Source organism: Ictidomys tridecemlineatus, chromosome 1 (genome assembly GCF_052094955.1).
Source record: "Ictidomys tridecemlineatus isolate mIctTri1 chromosome 1, mIctTri1.hap1, whole genome shotgun sequence".
Taxonomy (NCBI): domain Eukaryota; kingdom Metazoa; phylum Chordata; class Mammalia; order Rodentia; family Sciuridae; genus Ictidomys; species Ictidomys tridecemlineatus.
The window spans coordinates 102,192,888-102,218,921 of record NC_135477.1 but is presented as its reverse complement, the minus strand read 5'-3'; the positions used below and the strand labels follow the sequence as shown (position 1 = coordinate 102,218,921).

Below are 26,034 nucleotides of genomic sequence, written 5' to 3'. Positions count from 1 at the left end.
ATGAGAGTAATGTAAAAAGAAGGATACATACTCCAAGAATCAAAAAGAAATGCTGAAGATAAAAAATATTGTAGCATAAATGAAAAGTGCTTTCGATGAGCACATGTGTAGACTAGACACAGCTCAGGAAGAGTATCTGAACTTGGGATGTCCATAGATATGTCAAAAGCAAGCTGGGAGTGTGGTTCAGTGACAGACTGCTTTCCTAGCATTTGTGAGACCATGGACTTGATCTCCAACACTGGAAACATTTGAAATGGTATGATTCTGTGATCCTGTTTTTTGAGTTTTGAATATAAATTAAACCTGGAAGGCAGAATGTCTTGTCATTTCTATGCCACGCTTTACACATACCTACTTGGACTTGAACAAGGGCAGGAATGTTAACTGATCCACCAAATTTAAATCAGAATTCAGAGGCTTTAGTAAATGTGATATCATTTGGCCTGACACTCCAATACAGTTTGTTAGTGTAGACAGATCCTGCCGTTAGAATCTAACCAAGTATGTTTCTTAATGAATTTGTCAAAGCAGTAAAAATGCTGGAGCTGAGTCCTAGTTGTGGCAGGTGGGTTTTATTTTTTAATTTAAGTGAATAATATGTAATTTGATAGTACTTTTGTAGGTGTCTGCTGCATGTCACTGAGAACATCTGACTTGAAGGGTACAGGTAGATTGACAAGAAAATAGATGGGAGGTGGCCTGGAATAGGAGGAGGAAATGCCAAACATGGTGCTGGGAGATTTCTTTGATCATAGCAGTGATCAAAGATGGACCAGCTGTTAGCCAGGAGGGAACAAATCTCCTCTCCTTTTCTTTCTCTCTGTCAGATCTTGGTGCAAAAGAATAGGGGTGGGGAAAAAAACTGGAGTTTCTGGCTTCCCTAGAGATGTATGAATTAAAATCATAAGTAAAAAGCTAGCACAATTTAGATGGTATTTATTGGAAAGGGGGAAAATTTGTACTATAAATGTGTAAAAAGAAAGAAAATTTTTACTACATATTTGTTGTCATCATTACTATAACAGTTTCTCTAAGCACATATAATCTCATTCTTGATTTTGACATTTTATACAGGATGGGAGGTGAAAGTAAAGGGTTGTTGTTAAATAGTGTATTATTTTCTTTTTCTGAGTTAACAAATCACTGTAAAATTTATTTGAACATTTACTTCAATATTTACTTGTAGAATTATAATCATTTTCACTATCTTTCATTGTTCCTGTGGGATAGGAATACAGAAATGGTCACAAAGGGTTTTCCTGTCTCTGCTTTGTAAAATTTGGGACCTCAGCTGAAAGACATATGGATTGGAATAATCTGAAGTCTCAATCATTCCTGTGTGGTTCTAGCGCAAACACCCATGCGTGTTCAATAGTAAAGAGTTTACTACTGAGCAAAGTACATTCTTCTAATCTTTGATTGGGCTTCTATCCTTTGTAACATTGAGAGATGTCAACCTTTTTTTGGTGTATTTCCAAGTTTTATATCAAGACTAATATATTATTAAAATTTATGCTTTTTAATCCTGATTTCACTAGTTCCTCCATTTGTTATTTTTCTCTTTTCTAGGATGCTACATTAGAGGTAGTCCTTATTAGGATCCTATAGGCTCTGACTGTTTCTCATATTTCCTTTATCTCTGTGACTTGACAGGAAGAGTACTGGTCAGGTATTTTGCCTGATGTTTTGGTGCCTTATCTTTTCAATGAACTCGACCACTCTTGCCATAATCTACCAAAAAAAAAAAATGTTGCTTTTCACATCTGTTTTAAAATCATTGTTTCCTTGATTGCAGTGCAAAATTTAAATTACTCAGCAGGGGTTATGAAGATTTTCAGTCTTGCTCTTGTCTTCCTCTTGCATGGAAAGTGCTGCCCTGCAAACCATCTGAGGTCTGCACAGAAATTAAGTCCAGACAGTTTTGCAATACTCTGCCTCTATCAAGGCATTAATTTCTGGCTAACTACAATGAGTTTTTTTTTATTTCCAAGAACCCTCTCTACACTGCATTCCTTCTCGCATTAACACCCCGTCCTTCCAACTCCCAATCCTTTTGTTACATAAGCTACTAAATTTGTTTAATACATAACACTGTGGCCATTCAATCAATCAATATTTATTGAGTATTTCATGACAGGCATTGTTTATGGTTGAGAATATTTTAAAGGACAATTCTCTGAATATTATAAATGGCGACTCACTCTTCAGTGACCAGTCCTTCCTTCCCCTTAGCTGCCCTCATCTGTGTCCCCAGCACCTGGTTTGTTAAGCCTTATTAAAATAACAATTGTGGAATAAGTAAATGTACTGACAGTACCATGTAAAATTTAATCAGTTACCCGCCATCCACTAATTGCTTATCCTGGATTTACTCTTAAGACAGTGAACTTTCAAATCTGTTCCATCAAAATCCTTAGATTCTCACGTGTGTCAAGTGTGGTACGAAGAAAACTTTGTCATTAGAATGCTAGTATTAACTTCCTATTGTACGCGCCTGGAGAGGTAAATGTAATCTTCCAAAATTCCAGCTCCCGTCTTTTCTAGAGTTGAATGAGCAGTATAAACCCTGGTAAACCATGAATGGGGGTATGGGGAATAAGGAAACACCCAGAAAAGTTTTAAAAAATCCGTTTGTAGAACTAAGCTTTAGGAAGGTCCCGTCTTCCAAGTTTACACACGTAGTCTTCAAAAGGAAGGACGAACACTGGCCTCCAACACTTTAATTCCCACGGGCCTGTCTCCCTCTCATCCCACCAAAGCGCCACAGGAACCGACCCGGCGACCACGCCCAGCCCATTTCCGGGTTGTCGCCTTGCCGCCGTCGCGTGCGCAATGACGTTTCAGGCTCCTGTGGACCCCGGAAGTGCAACTCGAACTTGGTCGGGGCGCGGATCCCGAGAGGGAAAGTCACAACAACCGCACGAGGGAGTTCGACTAGCGAGCTGGAAGGCCACGCCTCCTCCCGCCTCCCCCCTCAGCCCTGTAGCTGGGGGCAGAGCTCAGGTAGGAACGTCGTCCTGGAGGGTCTGAGCTCCCGGGGGCAGGCCCGGGTTGAATCCGAAGTGGGGGTTGGCCTGGATCTGTGTCGGGCGGGGATAGCTGGCCCTGAGGTCTGAGGCTGTCAGATATCATGCTTCATTAACAGGGGACATCTCTGATGTGAGCCCAGAACCCCGCTAATGGGCCACTTCCCCTGCCATTTCCACTCTCCACGCTGGAGGAGTGTGTTCCCTAGATGACTTGCTTTAAAGCTGAGCTTATGAGGTTGTGGGACTGTAGAATAATGGGCCCTCCTTCCTTACTTGGCAGGACAGGTATTGCAGTTCTCTGGTTGAAGATTTTGTTTTTAGCAATAAATGTTGTCAGCTGCCAATGCTTTACCAGGTAGTCATTGATTTCAGAGAGATTAAAGTGTGATGTCTCACTGGGATGCAATATGAATTCTTTGTGGAATACTTTTGACTGTGAAATAAAGTTATGTATATTTTGGAAGCAGTATTTTCTCTCCCTCATCCAGGGAGAGAAATTATCTCATCCAGGTATTAACATACTCTTCTGGTGTTTCAAGGTGTCTATATTTTGGCCCAAGTAACTGACTACTTATATTTTGATTGTTTTTAAGGATAAGCTGTGTTATTACATTTCTTCTTTTCCTCCGAAGTCCTCAGAACAGTTTTAGAAGAGATATTCTGTGGTTTTCATCTGCAAGTGCCTGACAGTGTTTATCAAAATGGGTGTAATGTGATGTTTGTTATACAGTACATGGTTTGTTTTTGCCTTAAAGCAGTGTCAGAGGTATATTGTTTATCCTTATTCTTTTTCCCTCCTTGTGAAGGAACAGATATTCCATATTCATTTTGCCTATTTAGAAACCGAGCTAGAGAGTACTTTTTGATGTGCTTAACTAAGGTCTCAAGGTCTATGTGCTGGTTTCAGCCTTCTTTCTGACTTTTAAATGATGTGTTCCTTCCTTTCAAGCATTGAAGAACTAAGGATACTCTGATGGCATTGAAGCTGTGTGCTATTACAACACTTGTGGATGGTGGAATAGTACTTAGGCCAAGAAGGAAATGTGATGTATGAAGTTGTGAACATCTATCTATTCATTCACTTGTCAAATATTTACTGGCTACTTTCAGTGTGCCAGGTAGTGGTCCAGGTGCTGAGAAGACAGTAGTGAACAACAGAGAAAGTCCTTGTGCTCCTGGAGCTTACATTCTTAACAAGTAGAAGAGCTATGAAACAAAAAATAGAGCAAGTAAGGGTAGCAGGAATGATGGAGGATGCTATTTTAGATAGGATGCTTAAGTTCAGTCTCTTATAAAGGGGCATTTGAGAAGAGATCTGAATGAAGTCAGGGAATGAGCTCTGCAGGTATGCAGGGGACAAGTGTTTTAGGCCACCACCAAGGTGTAAAACATGAATTTTGGTATAAATTGAAATATCAAGGATATAGGCATCAGGGTTTAAAAATCTTGGGAAGGAATATTTATCAATGATTTTTTGTGTGTATGTGAGAGATTTTATTTATTGATAGTGTAGCTTTCTTAGCTTTCTCCAGCAAAGCTCTATGAGGAGACTCTAGGTAGGCATGTAGAGATGTTTTCATGCTACCTATTGAGTTATAAACAATATTAAACACCATTTACTCAAGTTGAGTAAATGGTGTTGTAAATGGTGTTTTGTCTTTGTTTTTGTCAGATTGGGTTTGCCTAGTAGTCATTGATACTAAGTAGCAGGTACTCCTGCCCCTTGTCAGCTTTACTTTTCAGTTATCTTTTTTTTTTAATCATAGTAAAATACACATAACATAAATTTTACCATTTTAATCCTTTTTTTTCTTTTTGGTACCTGGGATTGAACCCTTTGGTCCTAACTACTGGGCCACATCCCCATCCTTTTTTTGTATTTTATTTAGAGATAGAGTCTCACTGAGTTGCTAAGTGCCTTGCTAAATTGCTGAGGCTGGCCTTGAACTTGTGACCCTCCTGCTTCAACTTCCTGAGCTGCTGGGAGTATTGGCATGAACCACTGCACCCAGCATTTTAATTGTACTTTTAGTAACGTTATATACATTTACATTGTTATTTGCAACCATCACTACCATTCATTTACAGAATTTAAAAATCTTCCTCAACTGAATCTCTGTACCCATGAAACACTAACTCCTCATTCTTGACTACCCTTAGCCTTGGAAACTTTACCAGCATACTTTCTGTGTCTATGAATTTGACTACTTTACATAACTCACATAAGTGCAGTTATACAATATTTGTCCTTTTATGACTGGCTTATTTCACTTAGAGTAATGTCTTCCAAGTTTCATACAAGATATTACACGTGTTGGAATGTCATTTTAAAGGATGAATATAATAATCATTATGTGCACATACCACTTTTTTTTCCCTGTATTCATTCAGCTATGGATATTTGGGTTGCTTCCACCTTTAGGCTATTGTAAATAATGCTGCTATGAGTGCAAACAAGTTCAAGTCTCTGCTTCATTCCTGTTGATTGTCTACTCAAAAGTAATATTGCTAGGTTATAATGGTAATTTGCTACAGTTTGGATCTTAAATATTTTCCAAAGGTTCATGTTTTAAAGGTGGTCCTTAGGGAGGCATTATTGGGAAGTGGTGGAATCTTAAGAGGTGGGTACCAGCGGGAGACTTTAGGTCATTGAAGTGGTGATCTTGAAGGTATAGGAAGACTGCAGCCCCTTATTCCTCTTTGTTTGCTCCCTGTTCTGAGTTGAGAGGTTTTGTTCTGCCATGTGCTCCCCATACGGTGTCCTGCCCTGCCATACTTAAAAACAATGGAGCCAATCAATCATGGACTGAAACCTCTAAAACTGTGAGCCAAAATAAACCTTTTTCTTTATAAGTTGATTATTTCAGTATTTGTTATAATATTGGAAAATTGACTAACACATAATTCTATGTTTTAATTTTTTGAGGATTACCATACTGTTTACAACAGCTACCTCCGTTTACATTCCCACCAGAAGTACACAGGTGTTCTGATTTCTCCAAATCTTCACCAACATTTCAAAATTTCACTTTCTCACCAAACATGTATTCTCATGAGTGTAAAGAAGTATCTGTGGTTTCAATTTGTATTCCCTTTATGATTGGTGATGTTAAGCATCTTTTCATGTGCCTTTTGGCCATTGATAGATCTTTTTCAGAGTGCTGTTAATTTACTTTAAGACCTGATTTTAATAATTCTTTGTGACATTTATTTGGTAGGTTTTTAAGGAGTCGATTGCATTTTAAGAAGGCAAACACCATGTTTTGGTGTTTCTTTTTTTAAAATTATACTCTAAGAAACTAATTATACTAGTTTTACAGTTAACTATATAAGTTACAGTTAACTGTACAACTCTTCAATTGTATGTAGATCAGGTATCTGCAATAACTCCAAACTTAGCCTTAGCAGATGCAGATTTTGATACCATGAATTGGGGTGCTGCTGTAACATGGACTTAAACATTTCAAAGTTATCTTTAGAACTGGAAAATGGATAGAGACTAAAGGAGTTTTAAGGTGTATGCTAGACGAAGCTTGTGTTTCAATGAAGGGACTATTGATAGAATTACTAAAGGCATTTCTGGTCAGGGCTCAGAAAGGTAATAGGAGTTATCTTCTTAGAGAATACATTAATAATTATGAACAGGATGTTGGTAGAAATATGGACATTAGAGTTCATTTTGGAGTGGTCCCAGATGAAAGTGAAGAAGAGTTATTGAAAACTGGAAGAAAAGAAGTCTTAATCACAAAGTAGCAAAGAACTTAGCTGAACTGTGTTATAGTGTTTTGTGGAAAGAGCTTTCGAGTGATGAAATTGGTCATTTAGCTAGGGAGAATTTTAAGTGAAATGGTGAAGGAGTGGCTTGGTTTTCCCTGACTGCTTATAGTAAAATGTGGGAGAAGAGAGATGAATTGAAGAGGAAACTATTAAGCACAAAGGAATCCGCACTTGAAAATTTAGAAAGTTCTTAGCCTATTCATATTGTAAAAAGGAGAAAAAGCTTCTTCTGAAGCAAATACTTAAAGATGTGGTTGAGCATTCATTTGATAAAGAGATCCTGGGTGCAACTCTTGGACTTAATTGGCCATTTCAGCAAAAGCCAGGAGTAGAGATAATGTCAAACAAGCAAAATACTGCTAGGACTAAAGGAATCAGAAAATGGGATGGAATGAAGGAAGGCTGTGACTATCTATTATTTGTTATTTTTTAAGAAAAGGGAAAAGTGACCCAAGAGATCAACATTGCCACCATAAGCCCAAGGCTTATGGCTAGTTCCTTCTGGGTTTCAAGGGTTGGGCCTCCTTGGTTTTGTGGGTTGTAGGTGCTTCTGATCTATTGCCCAGTGCCTCAGGGACAAGGCCACTGCTCAGTTTTGAGTGACTGGAACTGCTATGAATAGCTGTTGTAGTGATACTATTGCCCAGTGGATGTAGAGGGAAGAGTATCAAATTAAAGAAAATTATTTTTCTTTTTAATTGATTTTTTAAAAAAGATAAATGACAATGGAATGCATTACAATTCTTATTACATGTATACAGCATGATTTTTCATTTCTCTGGTTGTATATAAAGTGTGTTGACACCAATTCATGTCTTCATACATGTACTTTGGAAAATGATGTCTAAATTATTTTTCAACTATAAGATCTAATGTTTGAAAAGTGAATAGTTTGATGGGCTCTTGAGTCATCCATAATTTTTCACAAATTTGAAAGAAGAAATGAATTAGGAAGGCCTGAGTGAAGACTTTTAGAATGCTTATCATCAACAGTATCTGAATAAAAAGTCAAGATTCATGAAAGTAGAAGAAAATAAAAAGGAAAGAGGATGGAAAAATAGTATACTATGTTATGCATGAGGAACATAGTGCACTTCCCCCCCCCATCCCCTCCTTACATTATGAAAATAGCTTAATTGAGGATATTAACCTTAGAATAAGATTTATCAAGGATTTAAGGAGCTACATCATTGGGAATATATTTAGATAATTTTTGCCCTTAACTAGCCACAGTGGAGGTACTCCTAAGGCTTTAGAATTAACAGAGGTTTCAATTAGACATAATAAGCAGAGAAGTATTTAATAGAACTGGCATATAATTAATAGATATTCATTCATAATTGATTGATTGATTGATTGTGTGTGTGTATGTGTTCCTACTGGTTTTTTTTAGGCATGCTAAGAGTGTTTTAGTAGATATCTTTCCAGGTTAAAATAGGGAGAAAAACCTGGGACAAATAGAAGATATTCCAAGTGTTTTGGGAACTAAGTAGTACTTGAACTAGTAACATTGTATTAAGGTTTTTATGTATGGCTCTTGATATGTGGAATAATATTTTAGAAATTTACTAGTAAGTTGTGAAGAAAATGTGGAATAAAGAAAAATGAAGAACACAAAAATAAGACTTGTATTTGCAAGTAATGGAAATGAAGTAGCGATATTGGAGTTAATCCTAGATAGCACATTATTTCTCTAATTCAAAAATCCAAAATCTCAACTGTTCTGGAATATCTCTTATTTGCAAAAAAAAAATATGAATGTAATACACTCCACTATTGTCATGTATGTAAGAAATAATAAAAAAATAAATAAAAATCCACAATCTCAAGTTTTCTGAAACCCAGAACTTTTTTTTAATTTTAATTTTTTAAAATTTTTTATTAGTTGCTCAAAACATTACAATGATCTTGACATATCATACATTTGGTTCAAATGGGGTACGTAATCTTATTTTTCCACGTGTACAGATTGCAGGATCACATTGGTTATACAGCCACGTTTATACATAAGGCCATACTAGTGTCTATTGTATTCTGCTACCCTTCCTATCCGCCCCTCTCTCCCCTCCCATCACCTCTTTCTACCTAATCTACTGTGACACGTTTCTCTCTCTCTCTTTTTTCTTCCCCCTCTCACCATCTTATATGTAATTTTGCATAACAGTGAGGGTCTCCTACCATCCTCCTTGCAATTCCCCTTCTCTCTTCCATTTCCACGCACCTCTCGTCCCTATTTAATGGTAATCTTCTTCTCATGCTCTTCCTCCCTGCTCTGTTTTGAGTCGCCCCCTTATATCAAAGAAGACATTCTGCATTTGTTTTTTAGGGATTGGCTAGCTTCACTTAGCATAATCTGCTCTAATGCCATCCATTTCCCTGCAAATGCCATGATTTTGTTATTTTTTAGTGCTGAGTAATATTCCATTGTTTATAAATGCCTCATTTTTTAATCCATTCATCTATTGAAGGGCATCTAGGTTGTTCCACAGTCTAGCTATTGTGAATTGTGCTGCTATGAACATTGATGTAGCTGTGTCCCTGTTATATGCTCTTTTTAGATCTTCTAGGTATAGTCCGAGAAGGGGAATAGCTGGGTCAGATGGTGGTTCCATCCCCAGCTTTCCAAGGAATCTCCATACTGCTTTCCAAATTGGTTGAACCAATTTGCAGTCCCACCAGCAATGTACAAGTGTACCCTTTTCCCCACATCCTTGCCAGCACTTGTTATTGTTTGACTTCATAATGGCTGCCATTCTTACTGGAGTGAGATGGTATCTTAGAGTGTGAAACCCAGAACTTAGTTTCAAATTTTGAATTGGGATTAGGGGTGCTTCTTACGTAAAGTATACCAGAATGTCCCCAAATCCTCCAAACTCCAAAATTTAAAATACTTTGAGTCCTAAGCATTTTGGATAAGAAATATTTAGCCTGTAATGATATATCGGGACCATGGTGTCCAAATATTGATACACATGGTTTGTGTGTGTATCTATCTATCTATCTATCTATCTATCTATCTATCTATCTAATCTATCTAATCTATCTATCTATATCTCTCAAAGGCCCAGGAGCCAAGGTAAATAATTTTATTGTATTTAAAAGTTTGTTTTTTTAAACCATGTTGTTTGAAGAGGTGTTTATTACTTGTGCCAGTATAAGCCATTTGTTGAAGAAGTAGAAGTAGATATGTAAGCTTGGTTTTGGAAAATACTTTTGACCTTATTCTAGTTTCAAGGAATTATTAATCTGTTGAATAATTGTAGTCTTCTTGTTATTATTCATGTATATAGTTTTCCCCTAGATGTTGTTGAGCTATATAGGAGAGTACTAGACAATTATATTCCATAATATTGCATAGCATAGAGTTTGCAAATTGGACATGCTACAGGTTAAGTAAGCCTATATAATCTTAAATTTTAAAAAAATTAGTTTCCAACAAATTCAAGTAAAAATCCCTGTTTTTGGTTTCTCCTGAAAAACATGAAGTTTTAGTCATACGAGGACTTTACTCTACACGGCAGTAGTTGGATATGCTTTATTTTATAGTATATTGTAGTTTCCACTATTCATACTGGATAAGCTTCTGATTATAGGGTCTCATTGCATACATTTTACTATTAATTTTCTGATACCTGTAGGCATTCAATTTTTTAAATTGTTTTTTTAGTTATAAATGAACGCAATGCATTTATTTATTTATTTATTTATTTAGTGCTGAGAGTTGAACTCAGTGCCTCACACGTGCTAGGCAAGAGCTTGTCCACTGACCACAACCACAGCCTGGCATTCAAATTTTTGATTCCTGCACTTTACAAACCTTAGCATGAATTGTCTTTACCCCTTTGTGGCTTTATTGCATCCTTTCTTTCTTTATTTTTTAAATTCATTCTATATACCTCAGTGCTTGGAGTATGGCATTCAGTGCAGATGCCCTTTTGAAGTAGTAGTTTATTCTATAAATTTAAATTTGAGTCTTTTCCTCTTTGTTTTCCAATATATTCCTTTTATCTGCTGTCAAGGCATTGTTCTCTCCTGTGGGTTGGACTCTGGCCTGAACTTTAAGCAGATTGTCTCTAGGTTTGGCTCTATGACCAAACAAAATTGATTTAAATGGAGATCATTTGGACATCTTTCCTCCAGCATCAAAGAATTTTTGATCTGCGCCCTGTTCTTACAGAGTCTTTGCCTACTTTTTTCTTGGTGGCTGATATATAAAGTCATTTTATGATAATGTATTTGACAGGTGGTTGTTATTAGAGTATTATTGTTTATAGGTAATGATTCATTATTTTGAAACTATGTGATAGTGATGGTGAAAATTTTATTTGCATTAGGAATACTACAAGGACTGCTAAGAAACCAGACATTTCAGTTTTATAACTGAAAACAAACTATTTAAAACAACCCTATTTATTCTGAATATTTTTGCTCAACAAGAAACATGTATAATTATTTTTATCAAAACAAGCATATGTGTTTGTGTTTTAAACTGGTTTAATTAAAAATGTAAGGTTTCTCATCTTATTTTTTGTTTTCTTACTCAAAATGAAGAAAGATTTTCAGCCAGGCCAATCATTTTTACTGAAAATATTGAACTATATGAACTAATTTTTCATTATTTTTAAATCCAAAGACTGTTAACTCTTATTTTAGTGAATCCAGAGGAACCTCCTTCCTTACATGGAAAATCAATTATTGCTGAAGTGGGAAGTCACTAGGCAATTCAGTGATGATGAAAACTAATGAAGCTGGGAGCCTAAGTGACATTCACTGGTTCACTGGGGATTTAAATATGTGTTGTATATTGCTGTGTAATAAATTACCTCCAAATTTAGCAGCTTAAAAGCAGAAGCAGCATTTATTATCTCACATAGTTTCTTAGGGTCAGAAATCTAGGATCTGCTTTGCTAGGTAGTTTTGGTTCAGGATCTCTGATAAAGTTATAGTTAAGGTTTCATCTAGGGCTGCAGTCATTTGTGATTTGGGTTTATAGGATCCATTTCCAAGCATTATCATGTGGCTGTTAGTGGGAAGCTTCAGTTACTTACCATATGGACCTCTTAATAGGGCTGCTCACAACGTGACTTTCCAGAAAAAGTGATCTGAGAGACAAAAAGGAGAAAGCACCAATATTAATGTTATGACCTTTTATAACATGTATCTCTGGAGAATCATCTTATCACTTTTCTGTTTGCTATTGGTTACACAGACCAACTCAGGTATGATGTGGGAGGAAACTACATGAGGGTATGACTACCAGGAGGTAGGGCTCATTGGGAGACATTTTGGAGACTACCACAGTCTACCCTCCATTCCCCAGTGATTCATGACCTCTCACATGCAGAATATGCCCAATGCTTCCCAATATCCTTATTTGTCTTATCCTATTACTATATTATTTCAAAGTCTAGAGTCTCATCATCCAGGTGTGACTAAGTTTCCTTGGATGTAGTTCCTTAAGTACAGCTCTTTGATTACAGTTCTTTTCCACTTGCCTCCCTGTTTTCTAAGCACTCGATGTACAATGGTGGGACAAGTTTAGGATAACTGCCTATTTTGTGCCTGTGTCTTAATTTGTTAAGGTGACTGGGTAACAACCCACTGAAATAGTGCTCACAGTTCTCTAGAGATGAGAGACATGGCTTCTCGTATAGAGTCAAAGGAGGAATGCCAGGTTTTGGTCAGGAAGCAGAAGCAGGATAAAGTAAAGTGCTCAGGATCACAGCCTTTATTGGGGTTTCTTTTGGAAAGGAAGGGCAGAGTAAACAGCTTATGATTGTCTGGTTTAAATATTTCTGGTGGGCTTTGGGTTGTAGGATTGATTTCTAGTTGCCTAGTCTTTGGTCCTGGGATGATTTAAAGAAGAAAAAATATTGGTTTGGTGAGTGTGAGTTAGCTAAGGAGGTATTTGCATGTTGTTATCATTATATCATATTGTTATTGTTATTATGAATTAACCCTTGGAGGGGCAGCTTCTTTCAGGGTCCATAAGACCCTTAAATGTCAGAACATCAAGAGTACAGAAAAGAAAATATGGTTAATATTGATTATATAATTGTTCCTGTGAACAGATGCCAAATAGATAAATAAAGAACCCAAGAAAACAGAATTCTGCTATAAGCAGTTTTGCTTCTAATGAAGAAAAATAGGAGGCACAAAGGTGTCTGTTTCACAGCAATTCTGAAATCCAAATAGGCAAATAAAGATGCTCCTTGACTTTTGATGGAGCTATGGCAGAATAAACCCTTTGTGAGTTAAAAATATTGTTAACTAGAAAATGTATTTGATATACCTAATTTACCAAAATCATAGCTTAGCATCTCTGTACATTGCAGAGTCATGGTTGTTTTTCCTTGTGATGACATGGCTGACTGAAAACTGCAGCTCATGGCTGCTATCCCATATTGCAAGAGTATGGAACCATGTACTGCTTGCATGGGAAAAGATCAAGATTCAAAATTCCAAATATGTTTCTATTAAATACATATCAGTTTTGCACTATTGTAAGGTCAAAATATTCTAAATTGAAGCATTGTTAAGTTGGGAACATTCTGTATTGGGAATTTCTTGATTAGTTCTCAAGCTTGGGATTAATTCTCTATGGTTTTCAGTCTTACCTTCTTCTGTACTACTGATTTTGTCTATTTCTTTTTTCATGAAAGACCAGGCATTTGTATATGAGTAGTTCCTCAACCTGCTTACTGACAGTAGAATTTTTAAGTCCAAAGGCTTCTCATCATTTAAGTTCTTAACTTTTTAAAATACCAAATGTATTAAAATACCAAACATGTTAATTTTTAAATAAACTTTTTATATGTTCTATGAATGCTATCAAGATACCTAAGTGTGTTAGTCTATTTTGTGTCACTGTGGCCAAAATACCTGACTGGAATAGCATAGAGGGAAATTTTCATTTTGGAATCATGGTTTCAAAGGTGCAGTGCATGGTCAGCTGGCTTCATTGCTCTGGTCTTGAGGTGAGGCAGAATATCATGGCGGAAGGGTGTGGTAGAAGAAAGCTGCTCAGTTCATGGCAGCCAGGAGGTACAGAGGGGTGGGAGTAAAGAGCGAGAAGCTAGGGTCAAAGTATAATTCTCAAGGACACGCCCCCCATGATCTACTTCATATAGCATCCCCTACCTGCCTGTAGTTACCACCCAGTAATCCATTCAAATTATTAATTCATCTAATAAGTCAAATCACCGATTAGGTTACAGTCTTCATAATCAAATCATTTTGCCTTTGAACATTCCTGTATTTACTAGCATGAGCTTTTGGGGGTCCAAATCATAACACATAATTTAAACAAAAGCCACACATACACATTTCTTTGAATACATTTGACTCTTCAGAATGCTGAGGAACAATACCCTTAAGCTTCCTAGAAGCTCTAAGAATGACTTAGACTAGGTAATTTATAAACAATAGAAATTTACAACGCACAGTTCTGGAGTCTGGGAAGTACAAATCCAAGGCATCAAGAGATTTGGTTGTCTGTTGAGAGCCTATTCCTCATAAATGGCATCATCTTGCTGTGGACTCACATGACAAAATACCCTCAGGCCTCTTTTTTTGAAGCATACTAATTCCATTCATGAGGGCTTCACCCTTATAACCTATAATTCTTCCAAAGTCTCCACTTCTTAATACTGACACATTGAGGATTAGATTTTAGCATATAAATTTTGGAGGGACCATATAGCAATCATTAAAATCCTCTCTTTAGAAGGATTTTTGTCTGACTAGTACTGTGAGGTACCACATTTATTACTTTTGTTTTAACAAAAGATGGAGTTATATTCAGCTTCATTTTTGGATCATGCTTTCTTAGTTATGCCCTGGATTTGATCTTTGCTCAGAACTCTATTTCTTAATTTTAGCATAATTGGGTCTTTGAAGAGAAATTTAAAAAAAATATTTTTAATTTTTAAGCACTTCTGGGTTCACAGCAAACTTGAGTGGAAAATACAAGAAAGTCATATATTCCAGGACCTAGGCATGTATGACCTCCCACACTGTCAGTATCCTTCTGCCCCGATACAAATATAACCTCCCCACTATCAGCCTCCTGGACCAGAGTAATAAATTTGTTAAAATCAGTAAACCTATATTGACACAGCACTCAAAGTCTGTAGTTCACACTGGTAAAGATTCTTGGTAATGTACATTCTAAGAGTTTTGACCAATGTATAAACCATCATAGTATATACAGAATAGTTTCACTCTTTTGTCCGTAAATCCCTCTCCTTAATCTGTCTGTAGTGACCACCTATCTTGTTACTGTCTTCATAATTTGCCTTTTCTAGAATATAATGTAGTTGTAATCATTAAATTTGTAGATTTTCCAGGTTGGTTTCTTTTGTTTGATAATACATACATAAGATTCTTCTATGTCATTTCATTGCTTGATAGTGGTCTGAGTCCATTTTCCACAGTTATAATACAATACCACAGAATAAGTAAATGGGAAACATTAAAATTTTATTTGGCTCAAACTTCTAGAGACAAGGAAGTCCGAGATTGTAGGTCTGTATCTGGTAAGGGTCTTCTTGCTACTTCATAACATGGGAGAAGGGCAGATGAGCATGTGTGAGATAGATAGGAAAAGAGGGTGCTGAACTTATGACAAACCCACTCTTGTTTTAAGTGACTTGCTATGATGATCCATTAATGAGGACAAAGTCCTCATGACCTAATCATGCCATAAATGGCCCACCTTTTAATACTTTTACAGTGGCAATTAAATTTTAACACAAGTTTTAGAGGGAACATTTGAACCATAGCAATGGAGCTTTCTTATTTTTTGTAACATTGAATAATAATTTATTGTCTGGATAGACTGTAATTTATTCACTCACTTGAAAGACATTTTGGTTAGTTTATGTTTTGGTATCATGAATAAAGCCAGTATAAGCATTATGTGTAGATTTTTGTGTGTACATGTTTTCTACTCCTTTGGATAAATACCAATGAGCATGATTTCTTGATCATACAGTAAGAATGTGTTTAATTTTGTGAGAAACTGATGAACTGTTTTCCAAAGTGGCTGAACCATTTTGCATTACTATCAGTAAATAAAGAGTTAGGATTTTTTTTTTTTTTATTGGTTGTTCAAAACATTACAAAGCTCATGACATATCATCTTTCATGCATTTGATTCAAGTGGGTTATGAACTCCCATTTTTACCCCAAATACAAGTTGAAAAATCACATCGGTTACACATCCACATTTTTACATAATGCCATATTAGTGACTGTTGTATTCTGCTACCTTTCCTATTCCCTACTATCCCCCCTCCCCTTCCCTCTCATCTTCCCTCTCTACCCCATCTGCTGTTATTCAATTCTCTCCCTTGTTTTTTTTCCCCTTTCCCCTCACAAACTCTTATATGTAATTTTGTGTAACAATGAGGGTCTCCTTCCATTTCCATACAGTTTCCCTTCTCTCTCCCTTTCTCTCCCCCCCACTCATCTCTGTTTAATGGTAATCTTCTTCTCATGCTCTTCCTCCCTGCTCTGTTTTGAGTCACCCCCTTATATCAAAGAAGACATTCTGCATTTGTTTTTTTAGGGATTGGCTAGCTTCACTTAGCATCATCTGCTCTAATGTCATCCATTTCCTGCAAATTCCATGATTTTGTCGTTTTTTAGTGCTGCATAATACTCCTTTGTGTATAGATGCCACATTTTTTTTATCCATTCATCTATTGAAGGGCATCTAGGTTGATTCCAGAGTCTAGCTATTGTGAATTGTGCTGCTATGATCATTGATGTGGCAGTATCCCTATAGTATGCTCTTTTAAGGTCCTCAGGGAATAGACCGAGAAGGGTGATAGCTGGGTCAAATGGTGGTTCCATTCCCAGCTTTCCCAGAAATCTCCATACTGCTTTCCATATTGGCCGCACCAATTTTCAGTCCCACCAGCAATGTACAAGTGTACCCTTTTCCCCACATCCTCGCCAGCACTTATTGTTGCTTGACTTCATAATGGCTGCCAATCTTACTGGAGTGAGATGGTATCTTAGGGTGGTTTTGATTTGCATTTCTCTGACTGCTAGAGATGGTGAGCATTTTTTCATATACTTATTGATTGATTGTATGTCCTCCTCTGAGAAGTGTCTGTTCAGGTCCTTGGCCCATTTGTTGATAGGGTTATTTGTTATCTTATTGTTTAATTTTTTGAGTTCTTTGTATATTCTGGATATTAGGGCTCTATCTGAAGTGTGAGGAGTAAAAATTTGTTCCCAGGATGTAGGTTCCCTATTTACCTCTCTTATTGTTTCTCTTGCTGAGAAAAAACTTTTTAGTTTATCTGATGTTCTGACTTCTACTTGATCTAGTCTATTTGTAATATTCTCGTTAGAGTTTTTAATCTGGGTTATGGTTTCTGGCATTTCTAGGATTACTGTTTGTTTTTTTTTTTTAAGATCTCTATCTCCTGATAAAGCCCGTTCTTTGCAGTTTGAATTTGTTTGTTTAGTTCGTTTTCAAAATATACTTTCAATGCTTGGACTTGCTGTCTCATGTCTTGTCTAATATTCCGTTTCATCTGAGTTAGGTATTCCTTGATTTCTTTCCCTGTCCATGTTTCTGATGCTTCTAGGTCCTCCTGTGGATTTAAGTTGTCCTGCATTATCTGTAATCCTTTTTTCCCTTGTTTTTCATATTGTTCACGTTATTTTCCAGCTCTGTTTGACTGCTGTTTTTGCTTTCTCCTATACATTTGTTTTGGCTTTGTATATCTCTGTTGTCTCTCCTTTGTGGTGGGAGATTATGTCTAGAGATGTTGGGCTTTATTGTACTTTAGAGCTGATTCATTCAATTTATAAAGGGCTTCCGGATTCTGTATGCATATAGTGATTTGTTGTTTGTTCTTAGGACTTTAGGTTAGGTTAGGTGCTATGATGGTATGAGGGTTAGTATGTCTTGGCTACTTTAGAAGGTTGCTCTACTGATGGGGGATACTAACCGTCGATTGGATCAGGGTGTTGGTAGTAGGTAGATATTTAGGAACCTTATAGAGGGCCTCGAAACATTCACCTATTTGCATTTAGACAATTACACATAATGGAGGACGTAATGCTTGGGATGAAAGTTGGGGGGAAGGGGAAGGAAGGTGCTCTTGAAAAGAAAGAAGGAGAGGGAGATAGAGAGCATAGAGGAGAATGGAAAGAACAATAAAACTTGAAAGGGGAAAGAAAGAGGGAAAAAGGGAGAGAAAAAATAAAATAAAATAAGAAATAAAATTAGGTCTTAGAGATCCATTTTCTTCTCTTCCCGTAGGCAGAGCTGTGTCCTCCGAGCTGAGTTTTGCCCTCAATATGTCGACAGCAATCCCTGTAAGACGGCTCCTGGGAGTCTCTCAATCCTGTTGGTCCAGAGCTGTTTCACTTCTACGGCCCCTCCCTCCCTTCCTCCTGCCAGCCAGCCAGGTCCTGCTCACGGGAGACGGTTCCCCAAGGGTCTGGTTACACTTTCAGCCCCACTGTGTGCCCTATTTCCCGAACGACTGAGCACTCTCTCTGTCATTCATCTAAGCCCTAGTGCTGTGGATCTGTGGTCTGGGAGTCAATAGTTTAATTTTTCCTGACCCCTTTGGTGGGCACGCCCTCGGAAGCTGGCGGCTAAGACCTTTGGTGTCGCCACTGGTGGTAATGGGAGCTGGGGTTTGAGGATCCCCTCTGCTTCCCTCAGTCCCTACAATCACGACCACTCCGCTGGCAGTAGGAGGAGTTGGGGGTCTGGAGTGTCCTCTGTTTCCCTCCGCCCCTACCGTCATGCCCTCTCAGTTGGCGGTTGGGGGAGTTGGGGGTGGGGAGTCTTCTCTGCTTCCCTCCGCCCCTACAGTCACGCCCACTTCACTGGCAGTAGGGGGAGTTGGGGGTCGGGAGTCCCTTGGCCCTTACAGTCACATCCACGGAGAGATTTTTGAAGTTTCCCGGTTGTTTGTATCTGATATGGGTGGAAGTCACACACCTGCTAAAGTAGATTCCCCTGGGAAGGAATCTCGTTGGCCGAACTTTGGTGACTTCCCCCCTCTGCTATGGCGGGCCCCTGGCTCCTTGCTGGAGTGTCCGAAGGGAGGGGTGGGACTGGCTTGTCTCTGGTCTGACTCAATCTCTGGTTTTAGTTCCCAGTTCGCTATTTCATAAAGGCTTGGTTAGAGTCCCTTCACGTTGCCTCTTGAGCCGGGCTGGCGGGGGCCTTTTGCCATGTGGGTGGGGCCATTCCCAGAGCCAGGCGGGCGGGGAAGAGTTAGGATTTTTAAAATTAATGTATTTATGCTTATACACATTATTGGGATTCATTATGCCATATTTGTACATGCACATAACATATTTCAGTTTATCTCATTCCCTAGTACCTTTCCTTTTTCTCCCATCTTCCCTCCCCCAGTCCCCTTCCTCTACTCTATTGATCTTCTGCTTTTGTGAGATACCCTGCCCCCCCACACTTTTTTTTTCCGTTCTCTACCTTCCACATATGAGAGGAAACATTTTACTCTTGACTTTCTGAGTCTGACTTGTTTCATCTAATGTGATACTGTTCACTTCCATCCATTTACCAGCAAACAATATAATTTCATTCTTCATTATGGCTGAGTAAAACTCCCCTGTGTGTATATACCACATTTTCTTTATCCATTTGTCCATTGATGGATACCTAGGCTATTGTGAATTGTTCTATTGTAAACATCATTATGTATGTGTCACTGAAGTATGTTGATTTTAGTTCTTTTGGAGAAATGCCAGGGTCCTATACCATATGACACAGCTAACCCACTCCTTGGATACATTCTTAATCTTTTGAGGACTGTCCCTAGTGCTTTTTAAAGTGTCTCATGAACAATATATAAGAGCACCTTTCCCCCCACATCCTTGTCAGAATTGGAAGCTTGTCTTCTCATTCTCTTGATTGTCTTTTGCAGAACAAGTTTTGCCACCGTTTTGTTTAACAGCCTTTTGTTTAGTTTATTTCTCATTTCCCACATTTTATTATTAGCATCAAAAGAAAACAGGTATACAGATCTCTGATCTGAAATATCTTTAGCTAGAACAATAATTTCTTTAGGTAAATTTTCTTATTTTTATATAACTGCATGGGATTATGTTGCTAAATTTCTGCCACTAAATAACAAGGGTCTCCTTTTTCTGCACTTTGCAATTATGTTTACTTTACTTTCTTCCAAGTCTTCACTGACAGCATTATTAAAGAGTATGTGGCTTCTATTAACAGGTTCTTCAGAGTATCTTTTTATGACACTATTTTGAGAGCATCATGCCTGGTTCTGAAGCTACTCTCATATTTTAGGTTTTCGGTATGACAGCATACCACTTCTTGATACCAAAATTTGTATTTATTGTAGCTTAAATGAAACCCTTATATTTTGTAGTTGCATTACTGTAATTTCTGGAAAGCAACTCTTGTTTATGACTGAATTACAGTTCAATTTAAATTCCCCACTATGCAAGAAGGACTGGGACCTTGACCATTGTGATAGGTGTATATAGACACATTAAATATAGGTTTGCTGAATCTTTAAATTATGTTTATCTTCCTTTGTCATTAAAATAGCACTTTTTGTTCATCTGAGGTGGTTAGTCTTCTCTATAAAACCTGTAATAATCTCACCTGGGGTAGTTGCCTTATAAAGAATACCATATCATCCTCTTGTCAAATTCCAGCCACCTTGCATTGCTTCTAGACCTATAATCATATTTGAATCTAAATAGGCTCCAGTGAATGACGTAAACAATATAAACCACAAGGAGGTATATCATACATCAAAGGAATTGGATGACTTTTGCCAGTTTATAGCTATGGAAATCTGGGTGACATGTGTGAGAATGGATCCAAGAGTGGAATCATGTTGAAGAAATTTAAAGTTGGATCAGGAAGTGATGGAAGTAGTTGTACTTTTCTTAGGGAATCTCTTAAGGATTATACTGTTCTGCGGATGGTCCAGCAGTACATTAAAAGATAATAAATTATAGGGCCTAAATGAAGACAGTTTTGAGGACAGGAAAGAAGGCAGTTATACTTTCTGTTCCTTTTATAAATTAGGTATATTTTTTAGCTATTGCAATTTAATTATTCAATGCCTTTTCATTAAATCAAGCTGGTTAGTGCTTAAGATTACTTAGTTTTTAGAAGCATGAGAAGGAGCAAACATAATATGCTGGATATTTTCTAAGCCCTTTGTATACATAACTCATCTGATTCTCACAGCTGAAATGTAGTGGGAAATGAAAGTCAGGACACCAAGATCTGGAAGCAACACTTTATTAGTGGCACCATGATCTTGAGGGATAATTCCCACGTCTGAACCTTTAGTGCAGTATAGCTTTATTTTTATACATAAGCAAATTTTGGGTACACCAGGGCAAGGGAGTTGGTGCAATTCTATTGGAGGGTGCATTCTACATTCCTTATATGGGTACAATCTTGTCAACAACCTAGGAACTCTTAACTCATATAGCTGAGGGACTTTTAATGCACTAGCCTAAAGGAGGATTATTCTGTTCGTATTGCTTTGTTTCCTGCTTTTGTTACTGTGGTTATATTTTGCTGGTACCTGTTAGCCTTTGTAAGCTTCTATGGTTAAACATCAGAAGAAAAGCTACTGTGATTCAGCATGAAAAACCACAACCTGTTGGCTCTTAAACTTCTGAAATTTCCATTTTGCTCTACCACAGTATTTTAAGTAAATACTAATATTAAATGCATTTTTCATATGTGGAAACAAAGTTACTGTCTTGAGGGTCCTCAAGATTCCCTCATATTGGATGATTTTTTCAGGAAGGACTCACAGAATTCTAAAAAGGTGTTATATTCATAGTTATGGCTTATTGTAATGAAAGATACAGATTAGTAATCAAAAAAGAGAAGATGTATAAGAGGGTGGAATTTAAAGGGGACATGGAAAGAGATTTCAATTGTTCTCTCAATGGAGTCATTGCTGATTTTTTCTAGGAACTATGACAATAAGTGCAAATTGTTACCAACCAGGGAAGTTCCCCTTAGCCTTCAGTTCTATATGGGGTTAGTCACGTGGGCATGTAATGTCCACAAAACTGTCCTTAAATTCTCAATCTTCAGCCACTTCAGACGTCAAATTGATATAGTGTGTCATGGGATCTCAAATAAACAAAAAATAGGTGTTTACCGTAAATCACATTTTAAAATAAATTATACCGGCTGAGGATGTGGCTCAAGCAGTAGCGCGCTCGCCTGGCATGCGTGTGGCCCGGGTTCGATCCTCAGCACCACATACCAACAAAGATGTTGTGTCCGCCGAAAACTAAAAAATAAATATTAAAAAGTTTCTCTCTCTCTCTCTCTCTCTCTCTCTCTCTCCCCCTCTCTCCCCCCCCCTCTCTCTCCCTCTCCCTCTCTCTCTCTAAAAAAAATAAAATAAAATAAAATATATAATATGGTCCAAGGCTTTGGTTAAAAAGAGAAAATTATCATGTGTGATACTCCAAGGGTTTATAAGTTAACACCCAGAAACTAGTCATGGGGCCAGTTCTTTCTTTGGAATGTAGAGGGTTTGAATACTCTAAGCCTCTGAGTTGACCTTTTACTTCACAGTTACAAAGAAATAACTTGTCCTAGTTAATGTATTAAATAGATGATAAAGTTAAAATTTAAGCACAGACATTCAGGCTTCAGAGTTAGCTATTTTAAGCATATGCTCCACTACCTTTTTGTTTCACTCTGTCAAACAATCTGATATGTTTGGAACAATACATTTCATTAAGTGAATGAATAAGTGAATGGTAGCAAACTGTAGCTGATTCTACTGATTCAATTAAGGTCATTAATGTTATGGCTTTTTAAGTCTTCTGAAATACCATATGTTGTTTAATTGACTGGAGTCAGAGCATTAGAAATCTATTTCTAATGTATTTGGAAAGTATGATTGAAGGTTCAAATTTTAGATTTATTTTTTTCTAGTTAATGGTCTTATAATTCCTTAATAATAAGTTACGATTATACTCATAACCAAATGATATTTAGCTTATTTTTGTATTTGCATGTGTCTTATAATATTTCTTATAATAAATTACCAGGTTTGGCTGAAATGAAATAAATAATTCCTTAGAAATAAAAATATTTCTCATTTTTCTGCACATGATTTGTCATTTTCCACGGGATGGATACTGTTATAAAGATTTTAGGAAAAGGGAATTAATTATGCCAACTACCATTTCTTTATATGTTTAAAAAGTTTTCTTTCTTTTATCTTTTATAACTTTATTAAGGTGTAATTGAAGTACAATAAATTGTAGTATACAAAATGTGTCATCTGATCTGTTTTGGCAAATATCCAGTATCATCAAAATCAAAATTTTTAATATTTCTCTCACAAATGTTTTCTGATGGAATTCCTTTTTAAAATGTCCTTTTACAGTATATGTGACAGTAGAATGTATTTGGACCTCTGGTACATACATGGAGTTAACTTATGCTAATTAGGATCCCATTCTTGTGGTTTAACATGATGTGGAATTATACTGTTGGTGAATTCATATATGAACATAGGTGATGAAATTTCTTTTTGGTTATTGGTATGTCTTTTTTTTCTTTTGGAGAAGTAGGTGTTCAAAATTTTGTCTATTTTGAAATTGTGTTGTCTTATCTAGTTGTAGTAAATTGTAGCAGTTCCTATATAATCTGGATACTAGTCTTTGTATTCTGATGCATGTATTTCAAATACTTGATCCTAGTCTGTGATTTATTATTTGTTTTCTTAATGTTATTTTTTGAAGAGTATTTACAAATTTTTTAATAAGGTAAAACTTATCAAGCTTTTTTCTTTCATGATTTGTGAGTTTTTTTTTTTAAATCATTGTTCCAACTGAGAAATATTTTTCTACTCTAAGGTCACAAAGATTTTATCCCAAGTTTTCTTCTGAATATTCTATAGTTCTGGGTGTTATTTTTTCAGATATGTGTTTCATTTTGAGTTAATTTTTCTATGGCATGAGATTGGGATTGACTCTTACTTTTTCTAGATATATTCATTTGAATCAGTCCTTTTTATTGAAAATTATTTCCTCTTGTTGAATAGCCTTATTTTGGGGGAAAAATAATTGGTTTTATATGTGTTGGTCTATTTTTAGATTCTGTTCTATTTCATTGATATTTATCTTTTTATTGATACCAGACTTTTGATTATTGTGGCTGTATGTTAAGTCTTGCAGTTTGGTACATCTTATGCTTTGTTGTTATGAAATTATCTTTGGTTATTCTGAGTTTTCTATATTTGTATATTAATTTTAGAATTAGATTACCACTGTATGTACAATAGCTTGCTATGATTTTGATTGAAAGTTGGGTTGAATCTTTTGATCAATTTGGGAAGAATCTATCTGAAAAACAATGAATTTTTCTATGCATGAATGGCAGGGCATTTCTTTATATTTATTTAGGACATTTGCAGTTTCTCGTAATGGAGTAGTTTATAGTGTAGCAGTCTTGTATGTGATTGTTAAATTTACTTCTAAATAGTTTATGGTTTTATTTGAGTATGTAAATGGATTTTCCCCATATTTTCTAGTATACACATATACATAAAATTGATTTTTGTATATCTACCTTTTTATTTACACTATAATATTATTAAATTAATTTATTAACATTAATTGTTGTATGGTAATTTCTCTGGGATTTTAAAAAATGTAAACAGACAGATCAAATATAAATAGGGATAATTTTCTTTTTTTCTTTTCAGACTGACTGTCCTAAGCATCATGTACAGTATAGGTAGGTTACTAATGTGTCTAAAATTTATTTTATAATAAATTTATGTGCAAAGCCAATCAAATACTATAGTTTATGTACTCCATTTACATTTAATTCCTCAGTTCACTGGTGAAAGGTAGTGTTCATAAATTACTAAACAAAGCCACTAAAATACTACATTTTACATACATTATCCGCATTTAATTCTCTTAATTCATGTAGTGACTCAGATTCAAGGTATGATTTGGTAAGTAACTGCTTAGGTATTATTTATAATTGGCTATAAATAGTTAAAACACAATGGAGAATTAAGATGTGGATAGAATAAATGCATCTACTATTTGTTTGGCCTTGTTCATTAATTTATTTCATAATGAACTCTGAATATGTTGGTAACCTGTTCGTCCTGCATATGTTGCTTAAGAAGTCAGATTGCTATGAAGAAGAATCAGGGGGTTTTAAATTCTAACTCATTGTTTTTCTTAGTTCTGTTTTCTGGGAACTGACTTTTCATTTGTATTTTCAGGAGAGGCTTCATTACTGTTTAGTCCATGAGTTTTCTACTGTATTCTGTTTATCTGGCATTTGAGAATCAAGTGATTGGAATGAAAAACCATAGTTGAAAATGTTAGAATTTGCCTCACTCAACTGCTTCTCTATTACTTAGTGTAGAATCTTGGGGTTCTTCATATTCCCATTTATAAGCTAATTTGCCAATGTCTACAACATATTTAAGGTCTATATAAGTAAAACAGTTCAGATTGTTTACATATTGACCTGAAGGGGAAAATTTCAGTATTCTAGTATCTGAAAAGAGAATGTTTTCTCTCTTCTGTTTTTCTTTTCATTGAGAAGTTCCTCATTTAATCAGAATCTTTTACTTTCATTGGGCCATATGATTGGGTATTAGATGTTAAAAGATCATATATCCACCTGTGGGCCTTCTCTTTACATTTTCTTTGCAACTCTATTTATGCCTCCCTACAGTTTACTGGTCCTAAAATTAGATTTAAACTTGGGAAAAATAGAAAGCTCTGCCTATGCCTCAGGCCAAAGCCACTTTTCAACCTAGTTTTCTTCAAAGTGCTAAGCTATTTTCTTATGCACTGACCCAGCTAATAATGAGGTGATATTATGTTTCCTCATGTCTATTGTTTTTATTGTATATTGCTTCCTTTTGAATGATGGCTTGAGTATAAATGTTCTCTAAACACTGTGTTTCTATCTGGCTATTGTTCATAGTATGTTTTGCTTCCTTTTTTTTTTTTTAAGGATTCAAAAATTTTTATTTCACAAATTGGAAACTGGAAAGAAATTGTCATCTGCCAAAAACAAGTTTCGCTTCAAGAAAGACAGTCATATATCAGCTCAGGGCTAAATTTAGCACAGTTGTGGGCAAGAAAATGACACAGTTTGTTGTTCATATCAACGAAAACATTTCAACAAGATCTCTTCCCTTCTGTAATAGCTGTACAT

General features: G+C 36.3%; 1 protein-coding gene across 15 annotated transcripts in view; it reads left to right on the top strand.

Moving 5' to 3' along the window:
* The first annotated feature begins 2,820 nt into the window (after window positions 1-2,820).
* Window positions 2,821-26,034, top strand: part of Arb2a (ARB2 cotranscriptional regulator A) — a 446,980-nt gene continuing 423,766 nt past the window's right edge. For 9 of the 15 annotated variants that reach the window (XM_040273175.2, XM_040273173.2, XM_040273174.2 and 6 more), the window contains exon 1: window positions 2,866-3,006. Coding sequence is in view for 2 of the 15 variants with exons in the window: in XM_078044944.1 (XP_077901070.1) it covers window positions 2,836-3,006 (171 nt within the window). In the remaining 13 variants the exon portion in view is untranslated. Of the gene's footprint in view, window positions 3,007-24,547; window positions 24,580-26,034 lie in introns of all 15 variants that reach the window. The other 6 variants (XM_040273167.2, XM_040273177.2, XM_040273164.2 and 3 more) reach the window with 6 other exon arrangements.